The sequence below is a fragment of the Myripristis murdjan genome, chromosome 9 (genome assembly GCF_902150065.1).
Source record: "Myripristis murdjan chromosome 9, fMyrMur1.1, whole genome shotgun sequence".
NCBI lineage: Eukaryota > Metazoa > Chordata > Actinopteri > Holocentriformes > Holocentridae > Myripristis > Myripristis murdjan.
In genome coordinates this window covers 4,335,675-4,362,866 of record NC_043988.1, presented here as the reverse complement: position 1 = coordinate 4,362,866, position 27,192 = coordinate 4,335,675, and the positions used below count along the sequence as shown (strand labels likewise).

Below are 27,192 nucleotides of genomic sequence, written 5' to 3'. Positions count from 1 at the left end.
AGTCATCACCTGCGTTTACATGCTGCCGATTTCATGCCAAAATGGCTGCTATGAAAAAGGTCTATGCTGTACATTGTGTTAAATCCACTGACTTTTCATACTAGTGCGTTGTGGGATGTGACGGTTTACTTAAGGCCAGGGATGCTTGCCAAAAAAATGTGTAATGAAACAGAAGTGCGATAGTCCCCGGAACAAACTACAATCATTGCCTTGAGAAGAAACTTTCTCATTAAGAAACAAGCTTAACCTGTTTCAGCATGTCTTTGTCAAAAGCTTTCATTTGGCAGTTATATTCATCAGATCATAGGATGAGTATACAGGATAAGTATCTGCCTGTATTTCTCAGCTTTCACATTTTGACGCATCAGTCCAGAGCACCAACTGCCATTTTTCTGCCCCCCAGTTCCTATGTTTGTGCACATAGTTGAGTCGCTTGGCCTTGTTTCCATGTCAGCGGTATGGCTTTTTGGCCACAATTCCTCCATGAAGACCACTTCTGGCCAGTCTTCTCTGAACAGTAGAGGGGTACCTGGGTCCCACTGGTTTCTGCCAGTTCTGAGCTGATGGACATCCTGCATGATGTGTCTTTCATCTGCTGCACTAAGTTTCCTTGGCTGACCATTGCGTCTACGCGCCTCGATGTTGCCCATTTCTTTGTCCTTCTTCAAAAGAGCTTGAACAGCACAGCTTGAAACCCCAGTCTGCCTGGGAGACACCTTGCTGATGCAGTATGACTACCTTGTGTCTTGTTGCTGTGCTCAGTCTTGCATTGGTGTATGACCTGTCACACACCTGTCACATAACACAGCTGTTTCTGTTTCAGTTAATGACTGTGTTTCACCCTACATATGAAAATGATGATCATTATCATCTGTTTGATATAAATGGTTAATCATACACGTGACTACAATCCTACAAAACTGCTGACTTTGTGCAAGTGTACCTAGAAGAATTGATGCTATTTTGAGGGCAAAGGATGGTCACACCAAATATTGATTTGATGTTGCTTTCTCTTCTGTTCATTCACTTTGCATTTTGTTAATTGATAAAAAATAAATTCTTAACGCTTCTACTTTTGAAAGCATTCTTACTTTGCAGCATTTCTTCACACCTGCCAAAAACTTTTGCACAGTACTGTAGGTATATATCAGACATTATATGTATATCCTATGCGTGTGTGTGTGTGTGTGTGTGTGTGTGTGTGTGTGAGTGTGTGTGTGTGTGAGGAATAGGTAGCAAAGATTAAAAATGCAGTAAAATTATACAGTATATGGAAAAACGTATTGGGCTTTTTGAGCTGAAGCATTAAGATTTCCCTTCACTAGAACTAAGGGCCTGAGGCCAACCCCAGAAAAACCAGCCCATAGCGTTATCCCTCCTCCAGCAAACTTTACAGTCGGCACAATGCAGTCAGTTCTCCTAGGCCAGCATTCACCAAACCCAGACTCCTCCATCAGACCACCAGATAGAGAAGCGGGATTGGTCGCTCCACAGAACATATTTCTACCACAGACTTGGTAGTCTCCAGAGTCCAGTGGTGGCGTCCTATCACATTACTATTCCAGCAGCATACTGGAACTCAGTGAGCTCTTTAGAACAAGCCATTCTTTCACAAATGTTGGTAAAGGCAGAATGCATGGCTAGCTGCTGGGTTTTACACACCTTGCACCTCGCGGCAATGGGACTGAATGAAACACCTGAATTCACTGATTAAGAGGTGTTGCTCAGTACTTTTGTCCATGCAGCCTATTAGGAAACACAGCAGCAACAGCTTGTGGCGTCGTCAAGGTAACATGAAGTCACAGGTAGTGGGCTGTCCTGCCTTTCCTCCTATTTAAGGCCCTTCAAGTCCATACTCACTCAGGTGACCTCACTTCACTCAAGGCTCAGGGCTTCGCGTCTTGAATGAAACGCAGCTTCAGAGACATGGAACAACAAAATTCTCAGCGGGCGCCAATTAATGACGGGTAACCTGTTTCAGCCTTGTTGTTTATATCTATCTATCTATCTATCTATCTATCTATCTATCTATCTATATCTATATCTATATATATATGTATATATATATACATGTCTGTGTGTGTGTATGTGTATATATATAAATCTGTTTATTTATTTTGTTACTCATGTTTTCTCTTTTGTGAGACATGTGTCACTGGACAAACCTAACTGTAACGTTATGTAAAAGCTTAGTTACTAACTGATACAGTTTTTAAGTGGTGCCAGCTCAACATGTGATTAATTTGGCATAGACTAAATTACTGGACTGCGAAACCGAACTACATTCAAAAAATCTGGCGTTCCAGAGTTTTCTTATTTATCAGCCAAATGAAAACGCACAAATTCATACCGGAATTTACATTAACCACTCAGTGATGCGGCATGATATAATCCACCAAGAAACACTTTTTGAATAAAATAACAACTGTAATTATTGGTTCACAACGCAGGAAGTTACAATCCACCAGCGCGCCGACGGAATAACTCGTTAACTAACAAGTTATTAAAAAAAGAAAAAAAAATACTCAAATTGTTTCTCTCAAATGTGCTCTGACTTCAAGACTGTCTTCTAACGAAATATAAAAGCTTGCATCTTGTTCTAAGCGGTGCGTAGGTTTGCAAGGCAACAGCAGTGTGACATACGCCTAAGAGAAATTCCAACATCCAGTGCCCGCAGGCAGGTGAACAGCTAGTACACACACCTCTTAAAACAGAGCACTCATGCCAGTTTCACCAATTTATTTTGCTACTTTGGACCAGTTATTGTGCAAAATCTGCCCATATTGACCAAAAAGCCCACATTTATCGATAACAAACAATACAAATGAATTAATAAATAGGCTAATAGTGACAATACCGTGGCTCACTGGAATTCTTAAATAAATAATAGTAGGCTAAAAATACTGTGGCTCACTGGAATTCTTAAATCAATAATAGTAACAATACTGTGGCTCACAACAGGTCTAAAATATGGCATAATAATACAACAACAATGTAAGTGTTCACACCTGCACTAGTACGCAGACATGGCGCGACAGATTATCCTCCAATGCAGCGATAAACCATTTTCCATTTCTGCCCTTAAAATAAACAACAAGTAAAGGGACGGCTCCGATGCCAAAAACAGTGTAACTTGGTAAAGTGAAGCACCAGACTTGACGGTATTTGACGTGTATCCCACCCCTGCGGCTTGTGTGCACACGCAGACAGAGAGAGAGGAGCAGGCAATTCTAAAAGTCAAAGAAATAGTGATAATGTTGCAACGCAACTCCTACATGATGATAATATTGTGATTCTGGGCTACAGCACCGGTATTTTATTGTTACAAAAAGAAAACAAAATATTTTTTCCGACTTTTTTTTCCTCGTAAATTTGTGACTTAATCTCAGAAGTTTCGAGGTTTTTGCTCATACATTTGTGAGTATTTTTTCTCATTAATTTACCACTTTGATTACAGAGAATATCCGATCTCCGATTTTTTTTTTTAGAATAATGGATACAGTATATATATATATATATATATATATATATATATATATATATGTCATTTTTAATGTATTTCAAAACCTGCCCAGTGGCAAACCAGCTCAACTCCTGTCCAAGCTACCAAGCTCATTGTCCCTCTCTTGCTTATTTTCTGTATGTAGCAACAGAAAGCGAGAGGACATCCTGGAAAGTGCACAGTATTTTATGGGTGTGGCCCTGCTGGCGGCTCAGAGGAGCAGGGACCCAAGCACGCAGGTAAACACATAGATAAACATACACAGCCATTCACTCACACATCACACATCCAATTTTTTTTCCTGCAGGTCATAGCATTTTTGGAAAGTCTACTTGAAATGAGGAAAGCTGAGGAATTTAATAAATTCTTAGTAATGGAATATCATGAAATTTTGTCAGCCTCAATTTAAATTGAGCAGTGTGAAAGGGGAATGCTGAGAAATAGAAAAATGAGCATATGACTGTGTGAGCTTTATAAAGACTCCCTTTGATAGTGTTTTGCTGTTGTAAAATCGTAAAATTATGGCTCCATCTACTTCCATTGGATCAGAGATGGCTAGTGTTTTAGAATATGAGTTTGCCATGAAAGCTTGTGAGTGAAGCTTTCTCTGGGACTGAAGCACGCGGTGAGCACTTGATACCCACAAATGTATTATGAGTGAAGTATCCCTTTAAGACTGTACTTTTTTTGTCAGACATTTAGTTAGGGTGTGTGTTAGGGTGAGTGTTTGCATACATGTCTCAATAATGTACAAGCTTACTTTACAGTCGTAGGAAATGTGCTCTATAAATAAAATTTGATTTGATTTGTGCTAGGCCAGCCATTAACTTGGTAGAATGTGAATCTGGTGTGTCCACAGAATTGAGTGGACTTCTGTGATCTGTCTGTGGAGGAAATGTATGTGAGGTTTAACATCCCCTACTTGATCATATTTATATCCACATCCATCCCACAAATGTGTGAAAAGTTCCCCAAAGTGTCCAAGTGAGCCTAATTACCAAGGTTTTGCAACATTTAGGATTTAGCCTTTTTGGAGAAATTAGCACTTTGTGCTTTTGCCCTGCTGATTTTGTGGCTACATTTATTATTGTTCTTAGCCTCCTACTCTAAAAATAACTGGATCTCATAATTTGTATAAGAACCACATTAACCAACCTTGGCAAACAGCTTCAAGAATTCACCTGTTAGTCAGTAAAAAATTACACAGGTTGACCAGACACTGGCGCTGTAGCAGCTCTTTCTCAGCTTTCTCTCATATAGAATTTTGTCAAACCTCTACAAATTTGTCCACTGTCCCAAACTTGGCACATGGGATATCTGACCTGGTCTAAAAACAAGTTAACAGTGTGTCTTTCATCCCATTCAACTGAGATATTGAACACTGCAGTATTAAGTTGATCTGGCCAATCAGCAGTGCTCTGTGCTTGGATCCCATCAGCTGCTGCTTACAGCTGTCATTCTGTAATTCATACCAGCAGAGAAAATAGATTATGGCCAAACTGATGGCTGCTAGCAACTTGACACACGCTGACTGTTATGTGCCCTGTTATGTGTTTAAAAGTTAATGGGTAGACAAAACTGTCCAATTGTCAAACAGGTTGGAGCCTGTATAGTGAACGAGGAGAAGAAGATTGTTGGTGTGGGTTACAATGGTATGCCCAATGGTTGTGGTGATGACACGCTGCCATGGCGCCGATCAGGTGATAGCCCTGTGGAGACAAAGTACTTTTATGGTAAGCACACACACACATACACACACACACACACACACACAAAGCCTTCTTGATCTTTTTCACAGGAAAAAAGACAGTCAGTATCAGTTCTCTATAAAATCTGTTTTGGTGCCAGAGAGCAGCTCGCACTGGGGAGGCCTGAGAACCAGTGTCACTTTGTGACTTTGATGATGCCTGTGGCCACTATTTGTTTTCTCTAGCTTCATTTTATATTCAGTTGTCTAAAACACACACACACACACACACACACACACACACACACACACACACACACACACACACACACACACACATATATCAGTGTCTTCTTCAACAAAAAAAAAGAGGTTGGAAACTTCTAAGGACCTATTACTACACAGAAAAATAACAGAACATCAATATTCTATGTGCCTCTCTTTTTTCTTATTTAGCAAAAGTGTCTATTAATGAAGAGACGTTTCATCAAAAAATCATATTTGAAAATGAAGGGATTTTGATTATATGATGTGAAATCTCTAGTACCCCAGCATCATTTGCAAAATGGTTTGTTGCAATGTAAATGTGGGAAAAACTAATTTTTGAACAGTAGTGGATTTAAACAGTAGTCAGTACTGTTACCCAAAACCTGTCCAGCCTGTCCAGCCGTCAGTTTAAAAGGAATGTGAGGGACAGAGACAGAGTGAGATTACAGTAACAACAGGTAAATGCCATAGCCTGTGTTGATTTGAAAATGCTGCCAAACCCAAAGAAGGCATCATGACATATTTGAAACTAGAGCCTCACAGGCTCAACAGCGCATTGTGTAATGCACTGTGTTATTATAGCCAGCATGATACTAGGATGTGTCAGAAACAAACACACTGGTGGACACAAATGCAGGCAGGCAATCCAGGTCAAGAATCCAGAGTGGCAAACAGACAGGTGGAGGTACCAAAACAACAGGCAGAAAGGGTCAAACCAGGCAGACTATCTCTCGGGTGAAGGCACATGGAACAAGGACGAAACTCGGAAAACTTGGAACAAGGGGACATAAGACTTTCAAAATAAAACAGGAAATGAACCAAAACAACATAAAACACAGATCCTGACAGGATGCAGTCATTCACACTTTTTCCTGGGTTGTATTATGTTGACAGTATGTGTTTTTTGTTTTTTTTTCCAGTATAAGACAAATGGCAGTAAATGTATGTATATGTATCTTGAACTGCATCAGTGTCTTCGTGAATTAAATGAAGATAGGGTGTTGGTGATTTTGTTGAATGAGTATTATTGCACTGACTGGAGCTTTCCTGCCCCTGCTCCCACAGTGTGTCACGCAGAGCTGAATGCCATTATGAATAAGAACAGTGCTGACTTGAAGGGCTGCACAATCTATGTGACTTTGTTCCCCTGCAACGAATGTTCAAAGCTCCTCATCCAGGCAGGTGCGTGTGGAAAGTACACACACACACACACACACACACACACACACACACACACTTACTTTATAGTCTAATGTCTGCAGGGTTCCACTGACAGATTTTGGAAGGGCTTATGTTTTTGAATTCAACATGAAGATAGCAGATGCTTTGCATGGAAGTTTGATATAGGTCAACTAAACTGAAGTTTGGTAGGGCGCTGGGTCGTTTAGTTCACACATGGTGGTAAAACAACCTGATTAGTTCCTTTGTGATCTGCTGAACTGCCAATCTAGAATACTGTATTTCTACCTTCCCCATTCACTTCCACAGTGCAACAAAACAGCTTCCAAAATCACATTTTTAATACATAAACAAACACAAACAAAGCAGATTATGCAAATATAAAAATCAATTCCTGGGATCGATATTTTGAGGAAATTAAACAGCTGGTTTCTTGTTATTTTCTTAGTTTACTAGGAAAGTGTATTTTAGCCAAATCTCAAGTTTACCTGAATATATGAAATGGATTTGGGCTGTTTTAATTGTTTTTTTTTCATTGGCAGTGGGTCTGATCTTCCACATTATCAATAATAATTTTCATTCTGTATCTTGGACATTTACTCAATGAAGACGTGTTTGTTTCTGTGCTTGCAGTGGGCAAATGAGATGTGGCTCTGTGCTGACAGCTTATATGTGTTAGACATTTAGTGATGTTGGGGAGGGCGCTGATGCAGGATGAACTTTATATGTTAGACCTACTGAGTTTGCTAAAGGCAAATCATTGCCACACTTGAGTTAAAAAAAAAAAAAGATGTAAATGCACAAACATGACTCACTGCATGCACAGCACGATAGTGTTTTCTATCAACATTAACCGTTTCATTGGGAAAAATGGGAATGCCTCAGAGATTTCCCAGCTGGAATATGAAGAATAAGTGGGTTACATGCACATTCATCACAGAGTTGGTGAATATGCAGATTTTGCAGAGAATGTGTATAATCTTTACTGATACTATTACAGTATCTTACAATCTAATCTGGCAAGTAGCATGACTCTACTGATAGGACATCTAATAATATTTCTTCTTTTCTTCTGCTTTTTTGCTGCCTTCATCCCGTCATCATTCCTCACCTTCTGTCTAGGCATTAAGAACGTCATCTATTTATCTGATAAGTACCATGACGATGAAAAGACAGTTGCTTCCAGAAGGATGCTGGACTTGGCAGGCATACCATACCAGTAAGTAATACCCTCTCTGTCTCTCACACACATAAAAAACAAACAAAACAAAAAAACAAAACTGGCTGTACCTCACCTCAAAACTCCCCTGATGTGTTTTGTTTCCTCAACCTGCCCTGTCTCTTTCTACTCTACTGCACTCTACTCTAGTTAGTGAATTTCCCCAAAATGAGAAGAGACCTGCTCCATCCAGGTGTTTGTGGTGTAGGTGCTTTACCTCGCTCCATAGGAATAAATGTATGGAGACAACAAAAATAAATAATAAATACATTATAGAGAGGAGAGAACACTAGACATATGGACGTTGTTTGTTTTTTAATGAATCAACCTGCCATGTTCTGATGTGTACCATCGGGTTCTGGTTGACTTTGACTTTGGGGTTGTCACACACCTCTGAAAGACATGTGACAGCCCCACAGAACCGGTAGAGAAGAATGTGATGAGACGAGCCAGTGGATAAGATAAGATAAGATAAGACACCTGCAGTATCTAGCTAACCAAAACCAAAAGTGATCATGTGACCTCAAATTAAGGAAGCAGAGTTCACATTATGGATTCCATCTTGGACTCAAGGAGACAGTGGTGAGCAAACCAGAGACAAAACACTTTGTCATGCCACGTAAATGAATCATATTACTAAAGTAATCAGTCTTGTGTCTTAATTAAAATAGATCAGATTTGGACATTGTTACATGTTAATTTAAGTCCCTGTGAGATACAAAACAAGCTCACAAATTTAACCTAATGGTGGATCTGAGCCTGTGAGAAACAGTTTTGTCAGAATGAAGGCTGTGGGGTAAAACATGCCAGTGACGCTGGGGCAAGTTGAGCCTATGGCTCAATTTACCCCAAAAGTTTACAGTTTTTTTCAATTGCTTACACACATTTTCAAAGCTCTGTGTCTTTTTCTCAAAACTTTACACACAAATCCAACTACTGCTAACACAAAATGCAAAAAGCGCCCTATCTACTGCAAAATGAAACACAGTATTCAAAATATCGTAAACACATCTCAAAAGCAAGCATTTGTCTCACATCACAAACACATCTCCCATTGTGTCACATACTTGTGTATATCATTTACACACTGTCGCTCTAAATCTAAAGCTCTTTTGTTTATATGGATTTTCATGATATATTGCCATATAATAGTGAAAATCCAGTAGCATGCAAATACAAGTCAACACAAGCAATAATGGAACCAAAAATATTAAATTTTCTGAATAAATCAGTTGCTGTTGTGGATGCAGCATTGTACAGCATATAATCAAAAATCAAAGCAAAGTACACCAACCATCAAATATGGAGGAAAGTGTGAGTGTGTGAGTGTGTGTTTGTGTCTGTGTGTGTGTGTGTGTGTGTGTGTGTGTGTGTGTGTGTGTAACTGCCGGTTCGGGATGAAGCACTCAGTTCAGACAGACGGTACCCCACATCTTGACCAATCACGTGCGGCTTTCGCAGAAAAAATAACCGGCTCCTGAAAAAAACAAACAAAAATAAAAAACAGCTCCCAATCAGGAGCCGGCTCCCGACGTTCACTTCAAAGAGCCGGCTCTTTCGTTCGCGAAAGACCCATCACTGTTCCAAAGCGTCCTCCACGAACCTGGACTCCTCGTCCTCTGCGTCTTCCTCTGACTCCCCTGGCTCTCTCTGCATTGTTGTTTGACAGATAGTTTGACCTTTGACCTATTTATAGGCCTATGTCAAGGAGTGATTGGTTGGTGTTCAGTAAAGCAATTATTGTTTACATATATGAGGACAGAGTCCGAGGCACTGATGAATAAGTGTGGCATTTTGACTGGTTGTGTTTGAAATGGGAAATCAAGTTACTTCCTGATAGATTTTTGTGTGTTAGCTAGAGAATTGTGTGTACTGATTGGCAAAAAGTGAATAGCTAAATTGAAAACTGTGTCAAGGCTGAGAATTAGTTTATGATTTTGCTGATTTGAGGTGAAGTTGTGAGGTTTGAGTGAAAGAGTTTAGAAATAGTGTGATATATAAAGGTTTTGTGTGTAAGCAATTGAAAAAAACTGTAAATAGGCTACATATGTACATAGTAACCTGTGTATAAGATGGACAGAATCACACTGAAGAGGTACAGCAACAAACAAGAGAGGACGTTTCTAGACTTGCATTTGAGTCAGCAAGCAAGACCAGCATTTCCTGGAAATTCCTGGAAACTGGAGCAAGCCAAAAAGAGCATATTAGTTCTTTTTAAATAAGTCCTTTTTATATTACACAGTCACAGCCTTAGGTAATGATTTGCCACCATTTATCTTGCCAAACGAGAAACATATCAAAACTATGCTTTTAACTGGTTAGACTGTCCCAGTGAAGCTGGCATTATTGCTGCCTGTAGGCCTGCACACACGTTATCTTAAGTGGATACCTGGATTAAATCTAGAGGTAATTTGTCCACTGTGGATACCTTGAGCTAGGAGCAGCTGCCTGCGTCCTCTCCTTTCCAGAAGTTCTCCCGGCAGCAGCACCTAAAGCCTGGGGGTTTTCTTTCAAATAGATAAAGATGAACATGGTGTGACGCTGCAGAATCTAATTGTTTTGTCTCTTCTACCAGAAAATGCCAGTGTGCATCACATAGCAGGGAGTGACTGTTTTTAAAGGGAATGACAGAAGCTGATTTGATTTTTCATAATGTTATAATGTGTTCTTCCTGCTGTGGCATTAACTCCTTTGCCTACCCACTCTCCTCACATAAAGCTTGGGATAGAGCTTATAACGGCGGTGTTGAAAACTGCAAGAATAAGTTGGACAGACGCCAGAAGATATCACCAGGTTTTAACGCTTCGCCATGAAAACACAGCCGAATATGTGGTAGAATGTGTACAATGTAGCCGATAGATACTAGAAGAGAGAACAAAACAAAACCTATAATATAACACTTGTAATACAAAGCTTTTGTTCTTGGCGAGTTGAAAAAGCCTGTCAAACAGCTTTGTTCCAGAGCTGGAAGGCCCTGGAGGAAGAGGGAGGGATGACACATATGTATAAGAGAAATATGTTGATACCTGCAACTTTCCACCTCGTTAAAAATTACTACTAAAACAACCATACAGGTGATTTTGAATGTTTGGCACATTTTATTCACTACAATTAACTCACATTTTACATCAAAACAAACCAGTTTGCAAAACATGCATGGGTGCTAAAGATTTCACCACATTCATAAATTTAAATTTTTGGTTGAAACAGCCACTTTATAATGTTCTACTCTTGTGGCTAACAAAGTCATCAACATGAATAAACAGAGCTGATAATTGGCTGTGGAAAACAAATGTTTCCCTGGGGACTATTTTCCCTGGCGGAGGGACTGTTTCACTGTGCCCAATTTCAAGTCATCAAAACACAGCAGTGCTGCAGCTTTTAGGAAAACTAATGTGGACGATTTTGTTACAGCAATGGAATAGTGCTGTGAAGAAAGTTTGAAATCTTTGAAAGTTTCATATCGTTTTCATTTTCATATCGTACTGGAATGAATGGCTGGATTAAAGCGAGGAAAAATGATATCAGAGTTGTAAAATACAACTGCTTGCTTTGGGAAAGGATTAGCAGAAATGTGAAGTATATTAGAGTACAGTATAGTAGATATTAAGCTAAACATGCAAAATCACTGGCATGGTTCTTTAATAGACATCAATGAAAATGACTTTTGTCCTAAACTAGGTTTTCACTGTGTTGTTGTTTCTGTGTGTGCTCATATCTGTGCATCTCATGAGTGTTGTTGTTGTTTTGTTGTTTGTTTGTTTTTCTTGTGTGTTGGCAGGCAGCTCAAGCCCAAGGAGCCTCAGCTTGTCATTGACTTCAGTTCCAATTGAAAATGAAATCTGCTCAACATGGGGAGCCAGTGAATGAGGAGGACAGGCATGGGAGGGGAGAAAAAGCTTTTATATCCAGGATGTTCAAGAACATTTAATTTGATGCTTCTCCCTCTGTGGCTCAGTGTGGGAAAAGGGTCTATCTTTCTGTTTTCATCTGTTTCTTGTACTCCCTTAGTCTTAGAAATGTACGAGGACTCTCAATACATTGACTTGACTGGAAAGTTGTTTGTGTCCATAGTTCCAAAGACAACAAAAAGATTTGACTTTTAAACTTTTTGGGGAAGGAACTCATTGTCTCGTGGCTTTCTACACAACACATCGTGAATCTGACATGGACTTTTCTTAGGACCTTTTTCCAAAACAAATTTTAAAAAGAAACTTAGGAAGATATTGGTGGATAAGTCGCAGTGTTCTCTGCTGCTGGATAAATAAGATGATCCATAACTATGGCTCATCTTATGTATTTATGAGAGTGTTTGTACATTTTGATTTAAGTTATATGGGCTTTAGGTTTCAGAACTTTGGAAAATAATACGTTTTAATTGTATTTTCAGTCTCATCATTGAGTTCAGGTGTGAGTAGGCTTCTGTGGTGGAAAATAGTTTCTATACCTGTTTTAACCAGGTTTGGGGGTTTATAGTGTGTTTGTACTCTACATAGGTAATATGAGTCAGATCAGAGTTCAATTTAGCTTTATATTCATCTTAATGCAGTTAAATGTGGGAACAGGCAATTTAAAGTAACTTTCTGTATGCATAAGTCCAAGCAATTGTATACAAGTGGAATACACACACAGCTCTCGATTCAGAAGCAAGAATGTGTGAATGGAATGAGCCACCAGAGACGGATGTTTTTGAAAACACACCTTTTTTTCCCATTTTGGCTCTCTGATCACAGGAAATTTTTGTTTTTTAAATTTTTGGAAAACACTCCCAAAGGTGGAATTTTTTTTTTGAAAATGGCGTTTTCCTTTTGGTATGTGGATGGTGAAAACAATTTGATAATGCTGATGTCATCATCACAACTTTGCGTCTTTGCACTTGCTCACAGCAGGATGCTGAGCTCACGTCACCTGATGTCACCTGCATGTTCACATGGGCCCGTGACATCAGACTCAGTTAGTTTCAACAACTTGTATTCATTTGTTACTTTTAGGAGGAGCTCCACCCCTCCTCTGTCCAGATCAAGCACTCAGCCTTGTTTTACCACTCCAAATTCCTTTTCCCTACAGTTTTGGATATTGTTAATATGTTTTGACCATATCCCAACTAACTCTGGGATATCGACAAATCACTGCAGTCACTCCTTAGCTGCTTTGAGCATACACGTATCACAAAAACATATATAGCCTAAAATTATTGTTTATTTTTTATTGTAGAATTTGTTCTTGTTGCAAAAATGTTGATTTTTTTCTGTTTGTGGGGGAATACATTCTTTTCCATAGGTTGCTTGCTGCGTACTGAAAGTAATCTTCTGGCTTGTGCTTTTACATCTACTACTCAACTATGTAACTTGACAGCATCATTCCTCTTCAGCACATGGTGCAATGGAAGTCAATAAAATCTTGGGACCACAAGTTTTTTCCAGTGTGATTCTGTACACACACACACATTTACTGTACACATGTAGACCAACTAGATGGGTTATTGAATCACTGAGTGTAACTGCATCAGCTTTTCTGCATTTAAGGACGTCAAGATGACAAATATATACTTAGATGAGCCCAAGAGCAGAAGTGGTTGCTCATATTTGTTCCACCCCTATATCTCAGCACCAGAACATAATTATCTTGTGACATCAAGTCTGGCTCTCATTATTTAATCATCTCATTATCATGATGGCACATACATTGGATGGATGCTAATCTACTTGAAGTGAATAGTTAAACACTTGGCAGTCAGTGAAGTATGGTTTCAGTTGGCCAATGTGTTATCTTTCAGTTATAGCAATAGGCATAGGCAGTTTTTATTTTTGCCATCAATCAGATCAATCAATCAGGGATCAGAATGAGACATATTTATATGCTAACTGATAGGTGTTGTAGAGACATATTGCACAAGAGAACTCGGTGTTACCTCCACATTTAAGCTCATATATTGAACTGCATATGTTATAGGTATCAAGTCTCAGTTTTCTTTTTCTCCAGAATAAAAATCACTGATGCTCTCTTTGCCCAGTGCACTGCATCTTTAAAACTAGTGAGGCATGAGGGACAGAACTGAAACGTGAAGTATCATTGCACTTTGGTGTTGCTGAGATCACAATTGTTGTCCCATTTGTTTTGCCAAACCAAACCAAGCCAAGCAAGTCTGTTACTGTAGCAGGAGCACAGAGACTATAGAGGACACAGCAGGTGATAGCTGATCAACACACTGGGATTTTACTGTAGTCACAGTAGGCGACATGCAAAAATTGCAAGGATGAATCACTTACCCATAAGTACCTCACAAGGAGCAACAGTTGGGCACACGACATATAGACAGTTTGGTACAGTTACCCAATTACAGCAAAACTGGACTTTGTTGAGTGTTGGGTTACATAGTTAACAGGGCCTGATGTAAGTCCACATGGTCGTGAAATATCCTTTTCACCCAGTCTCCCCTTGGGGATCAATAAAGCATTTCCGATTTTGATTCTGATTCTGATTAACAGCTCTGTGCTCCCTTTTCTCTCTGATGCAAGGTTACTATGTGGAAGTTTCCCTCAGACACCACCTACCACTTTTCATATTGGCATAATCCACGATGTTCGAGTTTGTTTATGCGCTAAAACTGTTACTTTGGGAGCTGTTTTTCCTTGTTATGGAAATGAATGGGGAGATGTCAATACAGTATTGTGGATTAGCAATCCAAGGGAGTATAGAGCAACTAATGAGGATATTTCACCACCATGTGGACTCATATCCAAATCACAATACAACCCAACGCTCTATACAATTCAAATTTGCTTTAACATGATAGTTAGGATTCTTAACCTTAAAGTGGTATTTGTTGGTCCATGCGAGTATAATACATCCACCAGTTCCAGTTCCTTGTGTTATAAAAAGGGAGGGGGGTGAGTAAAGAATTTAAAAAGTAAAAATTTAAGGAAAATTACCAAAACAAGTAAAAACTACTGTAAAATTTGTAAAGAGGGTGAAATAAACCTTTTTGAACCTTTTAATAAACCTCACCCATGGATTCCTGGGTATCAAAGAGTTACACAACCATTTGACAATCAGTATTTGTCTGTGTGTTGGACAGCTGTTGCCAACTTGTAGTTAGGTTCTGACACCACAAGAGGGCGTCTGTTTATGCCCAGGAAGAGCCTGAGGTTCTCAGTGTGTGTGATATCATTGTTTGTCTTTTGCTCAGCAGTGAGGTTGCATCTGAGAACTCAGATCAAGCACCACAACGTGCCTCCAGATCCATTAAGGATATAAAACAAGGACATGAATGTGAATATGAGTCTTTCTGGAATTCATCAATAATGTGACATGAAAGGAGAGCCCCCACTTGAACAGCAGAGTTCATGAATATATCAGTAAAGATTTGTAGCTTTTACTTCAGATTGTTTCAAAACCTTGATGTCACAGGATGAGACACAGGGAAATTATACAATTATAATGCATCCTGTTGATTTCGTACACAGAATATTCAGCTCAGGAAATTGTGTTTTAAAGCATCACTTTATTCATTGATATCAGTTAACCATTCATATAACAGAAATAAACCCATGCCTTTTGGTGACAAAAGGTCTCTTACGACTATTTGTCATTTTTACTATTATGCAGTTTCTCACATTCAGATTCTCCATCAATTGGAATGGACAGAAATTTTTCACATAATGCAATGTAATCCTTTTTTATGACTGCATTTAGAGCAGAAATCCACCAGTACAGTTTGTTTTTGTGTTTGGAACGTAATGGGGCTGGAAATGGGATAGACTGACTCTCTTAGCACTACAATCGCCTTGCAAAAATGGCACACCAAGTGCATCCAAGTGCATCGACATATTAACAAGCTCATTGATATGATGAAAAGTGTCAGAGAGAATGTTTATACCTGAAATGGGGGTGAATTAAGGGGGTGTGATTATGTGAAGAAAGTCAGACACAAGCTTCATATTACAGTTTTTTATGATCGCTTAAGCACAATTTTCAAAACAGGGCCCCAATTTTCAAAACACTACACACAATTAGCACAACCACACACACAATATGCAGAACACCTCAAATCCTGTGAAAATGAAACACTCTTGTAAAAATTATACGCTAATTTATATATAAAAAATATATATATATATATTATGTTACCATATGAAACACACACATTTCATAAGGCTTAATTCTGTTTGAACCAGTTACACACAGCTGTGTTGAACTTCAAACACTTTTAGCAATTCTACCTCTCAGTGTTTAGCCTGCTGTAAGTGAAGTTCACAGAGAAAGTGCAAATATACAATGTGGTAAATTCACAAAACACAAGATCAATAATGCAGACTATTGAAAATATGATTTATTTCACTTCATATGCTCAAAATCAGTCAACATGGACAATCACAACAAAACATGTCCCAAGATTTATGCTACCATATTAGCGTAAATAACACTGTAAGCCCAGAAAATAGACAAATATAAAATATTGTGCTACTAAGTACAGGTTACAAGTACTGTAAAGTAAAAGAAAGAAAACAAAAACAAATCTGAAAAAAAGTCCCAGGTGACCATGTGTGATGCAACACATGTGAGATGTGAGACGATGTGAGAATATGATGTGTGTATGATCTGTGGTTGGTGTGTCTACAATTGAGCAGTCGGATGTTTGCACACTTGCTCGCTGTATACTGGAAAAAGTGATTGAAAAAAACTGTACTGTGCTGTAAAGTACAGTATACTGTAGACTGTATACAGTTTGGAGTTAACACCTTTCATATTTATTTTATTTTTTGGTTATTTTGGAAACAGTTGTTACTGTGAAAAGAGCCTCTGCTGTGACGTCATAATGCTGAGCAGCAACGTTCCAGTGAGGCTTTGTGACGTCAGCAGAACTCAGAGCACAAACAGGCGAGCAGAGGAGCTTCCTGTCAGTTCACCTGAAACATTCAGGAGGAGCAGTGCCAAGAGACACACACACACACACACACACACGAGTGAAAACAGCTGGACCTCACCTGTGCTGAAGGTAAGTGTTTGCTCAGATGGGCTCACTGACCTCAATCTGACCTGATGTGACAGTCGTGTGATGGAACGAGCCGCTTTTCTCTCTCATCACAGAGTTGATTGGAAAGACACCAGTGGGACTGGAGGCATTACAGTTTTTTTTGTTTGCTTGAACTCATTTTGCAAATGCTTTGCTCACTGTGCCAAAACTCTAAACACAAGCAAATAAGACACAACACCTGGAAATGAACCGTTCACATTTATGGCAAACTGAAACACTGTCATCAAAACTTCAAAATCCTTTATCAAAATGTAACTCTGATGACAAAAGGATACACATTTCCATCATATGAACACACTTTCACATCAGCAGCAACACAACAACATACTCAACACAAAACACTGCAGTTTTTACTTTACAGTACAGTACAGTTTTTTTCAATCACTTTTTCCACTAAAATGGAACTGGGATCCACTTTGTCGTCATCTTCACCTCCAAACCACAGCAGAAGTTTTCTTTTGCAAATGTGTTCATAGCTATTACTTTGAGTTTTCCTGTGTAATACTGTATGTGAATTACAGTATTTCAGTTTTTGCCATCAATACAGTTAAATTTCACTTCAGAGTCTGAGTTTGGATGCAGTTCTTTCCTGTCAGTTCACATTTGAATGTGCAGCTCACAGGAGAACCTTGTTCAAACTGATAGCTGTATTTTGTATTGTGCTGTCAGCTGTGTTACAGTACAGTAGAGCTGACTGAAGGAATCTACTCATTTGGGCAGAAGTTGAGTTGTTTGAGGGAAATCTTGGCTTTTGCTACTTGTCTTCTGTATGAAATAGTGTGTGGTGTTGAGGAGGAAGTGTGTTGCAGAATAGCAAACACAGTTCAGAGCAGCACATGTGTCTAAGGTGTGGCCACGCTGTGTTGAAGGTTTAGCTCCAATGAGTTCAAGTTTGGTCACGTTGGTTTAAGCAGATGTTCTTAGTGTGTAAGCAGTCCAAAAAAACTGTAATGGAATATTAATATTAATTAACTGGTAGTTTAATATTAACACTACACACTGACAGTAGAAATGAAACACATGTGTGTGTTGTGCTCTCTCTCTCTGCAGGACACACACACACACCCGGCCGGCCGGCTGCTCGAAGGCTGAGCAGGCCGCACTCACAGCGGACTGGCAGCTCGCTGACCTCTGACCTCTGGGACCACAGCAGCACTTCCACGCCTGGTACATACACACACACACACACACACACAGGTATCCACATGTGTACAGTATGGATGTGTATTCAGAACATAACACATGATCAAATAAGGGAAAAGGGAAAACTGTCATTTCAGTCCACATGTGTTCTTGTGGCCTGTTGGAAAATGGTGTGTTTGTGCAGACTGTGTGTGTGTGTGTGTGTGTGTGTGTGTGTGTGTGTGTGTGTGTGTGTGTGTGTGTGTGTGTGCGCGCTCAGGTCAGTAATGGTAAGTGTCATGGATGTGTGACACTTTGTAGCCAATAAATAAAGCCTAAATAAAGTGATATAAGTGTGTTATTTCATTATCAGCTTCAGTTATTACATTATTTATGTTTTGTTTTTTTGTTTTTTTAACCCAGCTGATAATGTTATAAGCAGCCAATAATGTGATACCTGTGATGAAGGTGTACTGGCTGTGTATTGACTGTGGTTTGATTGACAGATACTCTGGAGAAAATGTATGTCTACCTGCCCGTCTGCATGCCGGTGTCCCCTCCCCCTGTGGCAGCCACGCCCCCTGTGGTGGCCCCTCCCCCTGCGGCAGCCCCTCCCCCTGCAGTGGCTCCGCCCACCTGTGGCGGCGCCCCCAGCCAACAGAGCTGCCTCTGCGAAAAGCCAAGCCAGCAGACTCGGAGTCTCCTGGAGGCTCACGAGAAGCTGGGCAGGCTGGCAGAGAGAGACAGGGTGAGGGAGCAGAGGATGTCCCTGCTGTCCCAAAAGATGAAGCTCCAAGAAGAGCACAGTGCCAAGAAGATCACTGAGCTCCACCATGTCATCCAGGAGCACAAGGCCACCATCAAAAGGCACAAGAAAACCATCAAGGAGCAAAGCAAAATGATGGAGGCCCAGAGTGTGAGCGTCCAGCGAGAGAGGCAGCACTACTGGACGCTCCTGAAGAAGAGGGACAACACCATCAGAGAGCAGGACGAGCTCATCCACAAGCTCCATCGCACCATCGACAACGTGCAGAAACACCTGAGGGCCGTGGAGGAGTTCAACAGCAGACACAAGGAGGACAGGAAGGAGCTGAGGCTGCAGAAACAAGGGAAGGAGGAGGGAGAGAGAGAGCAGGAGGAAAGAGAGGAGAGGCAGGCGGAGGAGGGAGAGAGAGAGAGGGAGGAAAGAGAGGAGAGACAGGCGGAGGAGCGAGAGAGAGAGAGGGAGGAAAGAGAGGAGAGACAGGCGGAGGAGGGAGAGAGAGAGAGGGAGGAAAGAGAGGAGAGACAGGCGGAGGAGGGAGAGAGAGAGAGGGAGGAAAGACATGTCAGGAGAGCCATGCTGCAGAATGACAGAAAAGAGGAAGAAAGAGAAGAGCAACCAGTGAAAGAGAGAAAGAGAGAGAAGGATGCAAGACATTGCAGGAGAGAAATGCTGGAGAAAAAGAGGAAAGAGGAAAGAGAAAAGCAGCAGACAGAGGAAAGAGAAAGAGAGGACAGACGAGAGATGAAGGAGGAAGAAAGTGAGGAAGAAAATAAAGAGGAAGAAAGAGAAAAGCACCAGCCAGAGGAGAGAAAGAGAGAGAAGGATGAAAGACTTGTCAAGAAGAAGTTGCTCAAGAAAACCAGAAAGGAAGAAGAAAGAGAAGAGCAACCAGTGAAGGAGAGAAAGAGAGAGAAGGATGCAAGACATCGCAGGAGAGAAATGCTGGAGAAAAAGAGGAAAGAGGAAAGAGAAAAGCAGCAGACAGAGGAAAAAGAAAGAGAGGACAGACGAGAGATGCAGGAGGAAGAAAGTGAGGAAGAAAATAAAGAGGAAGAAAGAGAGGAAGAAAATAAAGACGAAGAAAGTGAGGAGGAAAATAAAGAGGAAGGAAGTGAGGAGGAAAATAAAGAGGAAGAAAGTGAGGAGGAAAATAAAGAAGAAGAATGTGAGGAGGAAAATAAAGAGGAAGAAAGTGAGGAGGAAAATAAAGAGGAAGAATGTGAGGAGGAAAATAAAGAGGAAGAATGTGAGGAGGAAAATAAAGAGGAAGAAAGAGAAAAGCAACAGCCAGAGGAGAGAAAGAGAGAGAAGGATCAAAGACATGTAGAGAAAAAGTTGCTCAAGAAAAAGAGAAAGGAAGAAGAAAGAGAGGAGCAATCAGTGAAGGAGAGAAAGAGAGAGAAGGATGCAAGACATTGCAGGAGAGAAATGCTGGAGAGAGAGAGAAACGAAGAAAGAGAAAAGCAGCAGACAGAGGAAAGAGAAAGAGAGGACAGACGAGAGATGAAGGAGGAAGAAAGTGAGGAAGAAAATAAAGAGGAAGAAAGAGAAAAGCAACAGCCAGAGGAGAGAAAGAGAGAGAAGGATGCAAGACATGTAGAGAAAAAGTTGCTCAAGAAAAAGAGAAAGGAAGAAGAAAGAGAGGAGCAACCAGTGAAGGAGAGAAAGAGAGAGAAGGATGCAAGACATTGCAGGAAAGAAATGCTGGAGAAAAAGAGGAAAGAGGAAAGAGAAAAGCAGCAGACAGAGGAAAGAGAAAGAGAAGACAGACAAGAGATGAAGGAGGAAGAAAGTGAAGAAGAAAATAAAGAGGAAGAAAGAGAGGAGGAAAATAAAGAGGAAGAAAGAGAAAAGCAACAGCCAGAGGAGAGAAAGAGAGAGAAGGATGCAAGACATATCAAGAAGAAGTTGCTCAAGAAAACCAGAAAGGAAGAAGAAAGAGAGGAACAACCAGTGAAGGAGAGAAAGAGAGAGAAGGATGCAAGACATCGCAGGAGAGAAATGCTGGAGAGAGAGAGAAACGAAGAAAGAGAAAAGCAGCAGACAGAGGAAAGAGAAAGAGAGGACAGACGAGAGATGCAGGAAGAAGAAAGTGAGGAAGAAAATAAAGAGGAAGAAAGAGAGGAAGAAAATAAAGAGGAAGAAAGTGAGGAGAAAAATAAAGAGGAAGAAAGTGAGGAGGAGGAAAATAAAGAGGATGAAAGTGAGGAAGAAAATAAAGAGGAAGAAAGTGAGGAGGAAAATAAAGAGGAAGAAAGTGAGGAAGAAAATAAAGAGGAAGAACGTGAGGAGGAAAATAAAGAGGAAGAAAGCGAGGAGGAAAATAAAGAGGAAGAAAGTGAGGAAGAAAATAAAGAGGAAGAAAGAGAGGAAGAAAATAAAGAGGAAGAAAGTGAGGAGGAAAATAAAGAGGAAGAAAGTGAGGAGGAAAAAAGTGCAGAAAAAGAGTGTGAGGAGGAAGAAAGTCAAGAAGATGAAAGTGAAGAGAAAGAAAATGTGGAGGAAGAAATGAAAGAGAACAAGAGTGAAGACAAAGAAGAAGAGGAGAGAGAAGTGGCCGAAAAAGAGAGAGAGAAGACAGAGCAGGAAGAGGAGGGAGGAGGAGAGGAGAAAATGGCTGAGGAAAAAGAGAGAGAAAAAGAGGAGCAGGAGGAGGTGAAGAAGGCAGCAGGGGGCGCTCAAACACGGAGCAGCAGAGCTGCTGCCAACCTGCAGAGCGGCGACACCGAGCTCCCACAGCAGAAAACAGGCCAAGAAGAAAAGACAGGAGCAGAGCCGGGAGGAAGGAGGGAGACGCTCCAATGGCCTCCTCTCTCTCCAAAAGAGCTGCAGGAGCCACTCAGCAGACAGCAACTAAGGGAGGAGATCGCCAGAGAGAGACAGAGAGAGGAAGAGAGAGAACGGAGGAGAGCCCAAGAGCACAGGAAGAGGATGGAGGCGGAAAAGAGGTACAAGAAGAAGAAAGAGCTGGAGAACATGGAGAGAGAAGAGGAGCGCAGGAGGAAGGAGCTGCAAGAGAGGAGAGAGAGAATCCAGAGAGCGCTGCAGGAGATCGCACAGGAAGACAGGGACAGGCTCCAACAACAGACGGGAGCAGAGGAGGAGAGGAAGAGGATGGAGGGACAGATGAAGCTGGAGAGCATGGAGAGTGAAGAGGAGGAGTGGAGGGAGGAGCTGGAGGAGAAAGAGAAGAGCCAAGGAGCCCAGGGCAAGAACGACAAGAAAGAAGCCCAGGACTTCTGGGACACGCTCATCCAAGGGATCGGAGGGGAGGATGAGGAGACGGGAGAGGAGGAGGATGAGGAGGAAGAGGAGGAGAAGGAGGAGAAGGAGGAAGAGGAGGAGGAGAAGGAAGAAGAGAAGGAGGAGGAGGAGGAGCCCAAAATGAAGCTGGGCGTCCTGGACAAGCTGAAGAAATGGAAGTTGGACAGAGAGAAGGAGCAGATCCTGAAGAGGATTGAAAAGTCTCACATGAAGGAGGAGAAGTTCTGCTCGCTCTGTAAAGGTCAGTATGTCTGTTTCCATGGCAACAGAGTGCACTTTGCTCCAGCTTCACTCTGCAGGCCACACTAACCTCTCACCTGCTTCCTGCAGAAAACTGCTGTCAGCACGTCAAGGACATCGAGACGCACAGGAGGAAGAAGCTGAGGCGTCAGGACGAGGACAGACAGAGGGAGGAGCTGCGCTGGAGGGACAAAGTGATGGAGAAGGCGCAGAAAAAAGAGGAGAAGAAGAAGAAAAGGGAGGGCGGGCAGAAGAAGTCCTACTTCGAAAAGTTCCTCCGTCTCCTCTGAAATTGGAAATTTTTTATTTTATTTCACACTCATCTTGAAAAAAAATAGGCTGAGATCTTCCAGACACACACACACACATACACACACACACACACAAAACCACCACCCACCTGCCCCTTTCAATTCCAACAAGCCCTGCTTCCTTTAGCCCTTACACACACAAACACACACACACACGCACACACACACACACACACACACAAAACCACCCCCCCATCCCTCTCATTTCCAACAAGCCCTGTTTCCCTTTAACCCTTACACAGTGCACACACACACACACACACACACACACACACACACAGCCCTAAGATGGTCTCATCCTGATGGATTTTTTTTCAAGATGAGGTCACGCTCTTAAAAAGGATGTCATTTCCAACAGACGGCGAGACGCCGCCACATCCTTTTTCAGAGTGTGAGGCGGGCGGCACGGTGGCCCAGTGGAAACACTGCGGCCTCACAGCAGGAAGGGCGGGGCTTCAGCCTCCGGCCCCGCCCCCTCTGTGGGAGTGGGCGTGGTCTCCCCGTGTCTGCGTGGGTTTTCTCCGGGCGCTCCGGTTTCCTCCCACACTTCAAAACCCGCGGGTGGCGACGCGGCTGCCGCTTCAATAAAGCTGTCGCTGCTTGATGCTTTGTTCTGTGGAGTCTCTGCTTTGGGAGCAACACAAACTTCTGCATTATTTCCTGCAGGCTCAAGTGCTGCCGCTTCAATTTCACAGGAGGGAGAGCATCCAAGAAGATTTGCTCAAGAGCCCACGTCAGTGCACTTTGGAGCTCCTTTCATTTTGTCAAACTTCTCACTTTTCCTCTCTTCCATCTCAGACTTTTTACTTTTGACTGCACATGTGTACTCAGAATCTATGAGCACATTTACAGATTCATCTCCACATTCACTTTCAAAACTGAACACAGATTTGGAGATGGTACAGATTTCTATTCCACATTTCCCAGTGAGATTATTGGCACATGGATTCCACTGAAGCAGCCGGAGAGACAAACCTCAGGCAACAAGAGCTGCTTTGGTTTTCTACACATTCAGGCCTTAAAAAGTCTGTGGAGCCTGTCTGGCTGCCAGGTGCTGCAGTGTTAAAGAAGAAATTATAGAAAAACATCCAAACATGGATATTTTAGGCTTCTTTCTGATTTATTATTTTAAATCAATCAGTTTGGTGCCTGTTGGCTCATGAAAATAACGCAAACTGTAGAATTACATGAAGCAGAAGAGGGAAATGCAACAAACACACAGCAGACAGGTTTGACTTTGAGCTCCCAGAGGAAAATTAGAGAACTGCTCTTTCCATCTTTCTGGAAAAAAAATTCTTCATTCAGAGTCAAACTTTTGCTTTTTTGCCAGCAGGTTTGCTACAGTAACCAGCCTGCAGGGTTTAACTTGACCTGCAGCTGATGGACACTTTGTAGAGTTAGCTCTAATTAATTTATCATAACTCATCATTAATCATTAACTTGGCAAATTGTCACAGAAAACGTTTGTTTTGGTCATTATACATATTTGAGAATCACTAGATGCAGATATTTCCATACTGAAACTGAAACTTTCACATGTTCAACACAATATAATCACCAAATGACAGGACAGGCAGTGCAAACTGCAGGAATTCATTTCCAACAACTTTACAGGGTTTCCAGGCCTCTGCAGAGACCCTGTGTATAAAAGTGCAATTAAGAAAAACATCATCACATATTATAAAACATATATTGAAGTGCTATTAAGAAATACATCATCACATATTATAAAACATATATTGAAGTGCTATTAAGAAATACATCATCATATATTATAAAACATATATTGAAGTACAACATCAAACAGTTTACTGTAAAAAAAGGCATCATTCTAACATCTGGGCGACAAGTTAAGGACAACACACACATCTGTGTTACTTTTTAACAACAAAAAAAAGTGTTATAATATAATAACAGCACAAAGTCACTGCTTCCTAACACATGTTGCTGAAAGGCACCACGTGTCGTCGTCCAATAGAAACACAGCTGGCTTAAAATGACATGTTTTCATAGATAACAGCCGTGACAATAATACAAAAAATAAGAAAATATTAACCTGGAAAAGGCTGATAAAAATATAATACAAAGTTTTGCAGTAAAGGAAAACTCAGTCACTCAAATGATTAAAAAAGACAGAGTGCAAATGTATAGTGCACACGAGTAAGAAGCATGCAAAATGGCACTTGTGTGATTACAGAAAGATAATGGATGTCAGTATAATATGTATAACTGTGATTTGCCTACAGCATCAAGTGTGTGCAGCAGTGCAGGACGTCCTTTAGGCTCTGACTAGTGATGGGTCGATTCTTTTGAACGGCTCTTTGAAGTGAACAAGTGAACCGGCTCTTTGAAATGAATGAGACAGTTCCCAATTTCTCTGTTTTTTCCACAAAAGTGAGATCACTTGACTTCCTCAGTGCCAATCTGCCAAAGGACAAGGAGAGGCAGAAGAAGTCATATATTTCAGAGCTGCCATTTTTTGTGTTTACACTTTATTTTATTGTTTACAGAAAGTAAGCTAAGTCAAGGAGCTCATCTCCTGATTTGGTCAAAGCAGCTCAGGTGGACAACATTAGTATTATTATTGTGAGTTTTCAATCCAAAATGTTCTTACAATTTGCACTGATATGGTTCTATTCTAATATTTGAAGTTGAAATCTTGTTTAGTTTTATAAAAGTATTGGGTAGTGTTACATATTTTTTATAATCTCCTTGTTTTCTCATTTGATACACGTTATCGTGAATTTCTAAAGAAAGACTAAAATTTGCACTACATATTGCAACGTTTGTTCTTGTTCTATTTTGCACTAAAAGTAAAAGCTGTTTTACATGGGAATTCATTTGTACCCTGCTTAGCTTTTTTAGGTATTGCATGGATAACATTAACTCAAGGTTTATTTACACACAAACACACACACACACACACACACACACACACACACACCCATTTAATACAAAGGGTAGATCCAAAATAGTGATGTTATTGTCAAAGCAGAGGGATGTGGGCCGTGCCACTCTGTGCAATGTTTACAAATGTCCACACAGACCATTGCCAAATGAAATTATCATGATTTCAGGATAATTCAAACTCAGATATCCCACCAATAGAAAATATATGGGATGTCTAACTTGGAATGATTCAGATCAAAATATTAACCCACATCTTCTTAGCATCCAGTACAGTCTGATACCACCCTGTTAGTCTCATATGGAATGTTTAGGTCTAATGGGTTAAAAATAAATAAATATAAAAATGAGCCAGTCTTTTGAACGGCTCTTTGAAAGGAACGGATCCTCAAGATCCGGCTCCCTTCAAAGAGCCATAAATCCCATCTCTAGCTCTGACACAGCTCTGACTTGGCCAGAGGGAGGAGCTGTGCTTCATGTCTACGACAAAACTGTCCCGGTTACTGGCGACTGATCACTGATTAAAAAGAAAGACCAGACCAGTGAGACTGCGGTGACGTCCCTCTGAATTTCCTCTCAAGATGCCCCAAAGTAAAAAAAAAAAAAATAATAAAAAAAACATTTTCCCACAGTGTACAAGTGTCACACACACTCTGATGTGTTTACACATTTATGGCACAATAACAGAGGCGACGTCACGCTTTGGGTGAAACATTCAAAGGAAGGCACCGTTTCATCAAGTTAACAAAACCTATGGATGATGACGTGTGACATCAACAGGACATTTCTGCTATCCTGAGTTTTTAAAAGGTTTTTTTCTCAAATGTTTTACAGTCCACAGGCTGGACACAACAACCCAAATTATCAGCCAAGGTTGGGCCCACTGTGAGTTCACAGGCATTTCATCTATGAGAAATCAAGGTGCTTTGGACAGACACGCTCACTAGCTGAATATCTGAGGGGAGAAGTGCTGACAGTAGTTTGGGTGCTGAGGAACACCAACATCTCATCCCATTTTTATTCTTTGGTCAATGTAAATTTGATAGTAATTAGGATATGTTCGCATTATCACACCAGAGAAGTTTTGGGCAGCCATTGTCTTTAAATGGTCAGTTCTTCATTTATCATTTTATCTTCATCAATATTTGGTTAGTTGTGTTTTCACATCAACCCAAGGCTTTCAGAGAGGTACTGGTCTTCGTCACAGAGACATGTGATCATCTCTGATACACATATATATATATATATATACACACACACACACACACACACACACATTATATATATGTATAATGTGTGTGTGTGTGTGCATCCCTTAGATTTATTTACTTTTATTAATTTTTTATCATTTAAAATAAATTAAACTAAATTAAACAGTCAAATATCATAACAACATAAAAGGACAATAAGATCACAGATGCAGTGTGGCGTGGTCCTGGACCTGTATGACACTGAAGACGGTCATCACAACAGGGAGGAACACTACCGAGCCAACGACCTGGAGAACGTCCCCACACAGGAGAAATAGCTGGGACTCCCCACCAGCCTGTCAGAACTAAGGAGGCTTCTTGGATGAGAAGTGAAACGACTTCAAGAATCTACAAACCAGACCAGCTGACCTTGATTCAGCTCTTTGTTTATCACAGATTGACAGTAAAACAACCACAGTGTAACAATGTCAGTGTCATTAA

General features: G+C 40.8%; 1 protein-coding gene across 1 annotated transcript; it reads left to right on the top strand.

Moving 5' to 3' along the window:
- The first annotated feature begins 1,879 nt into the window (after positions 1–1,879).
- LOC115365683 (deoxycytidylate deaminase-like) lies at positions 1,880–11,847 on the top strand. The gene is made up of 6 exons (XM_030060804.1): positions 1,880–1,967; positions 3,648–3,741; positions 5,100–5,235; positions 6,522–6,638; positions 7,758–7,854; positions 11,636–11,847. The coding sequence occupies exons 1-6, from the start codon at positions 1,906–1,908 to the stop codon at positions 11,685–11,687; spliced, it is 558 nt and encodes a 185-aa protein (XP_029916664.1). The 5' UTR covers positions 1,880–1,905; the 3' UTR covers positions 11,688–11,847.
- The last annotated feature ends 15,345 nt before the right edge of the window (positions 11,848–27,192 follow it).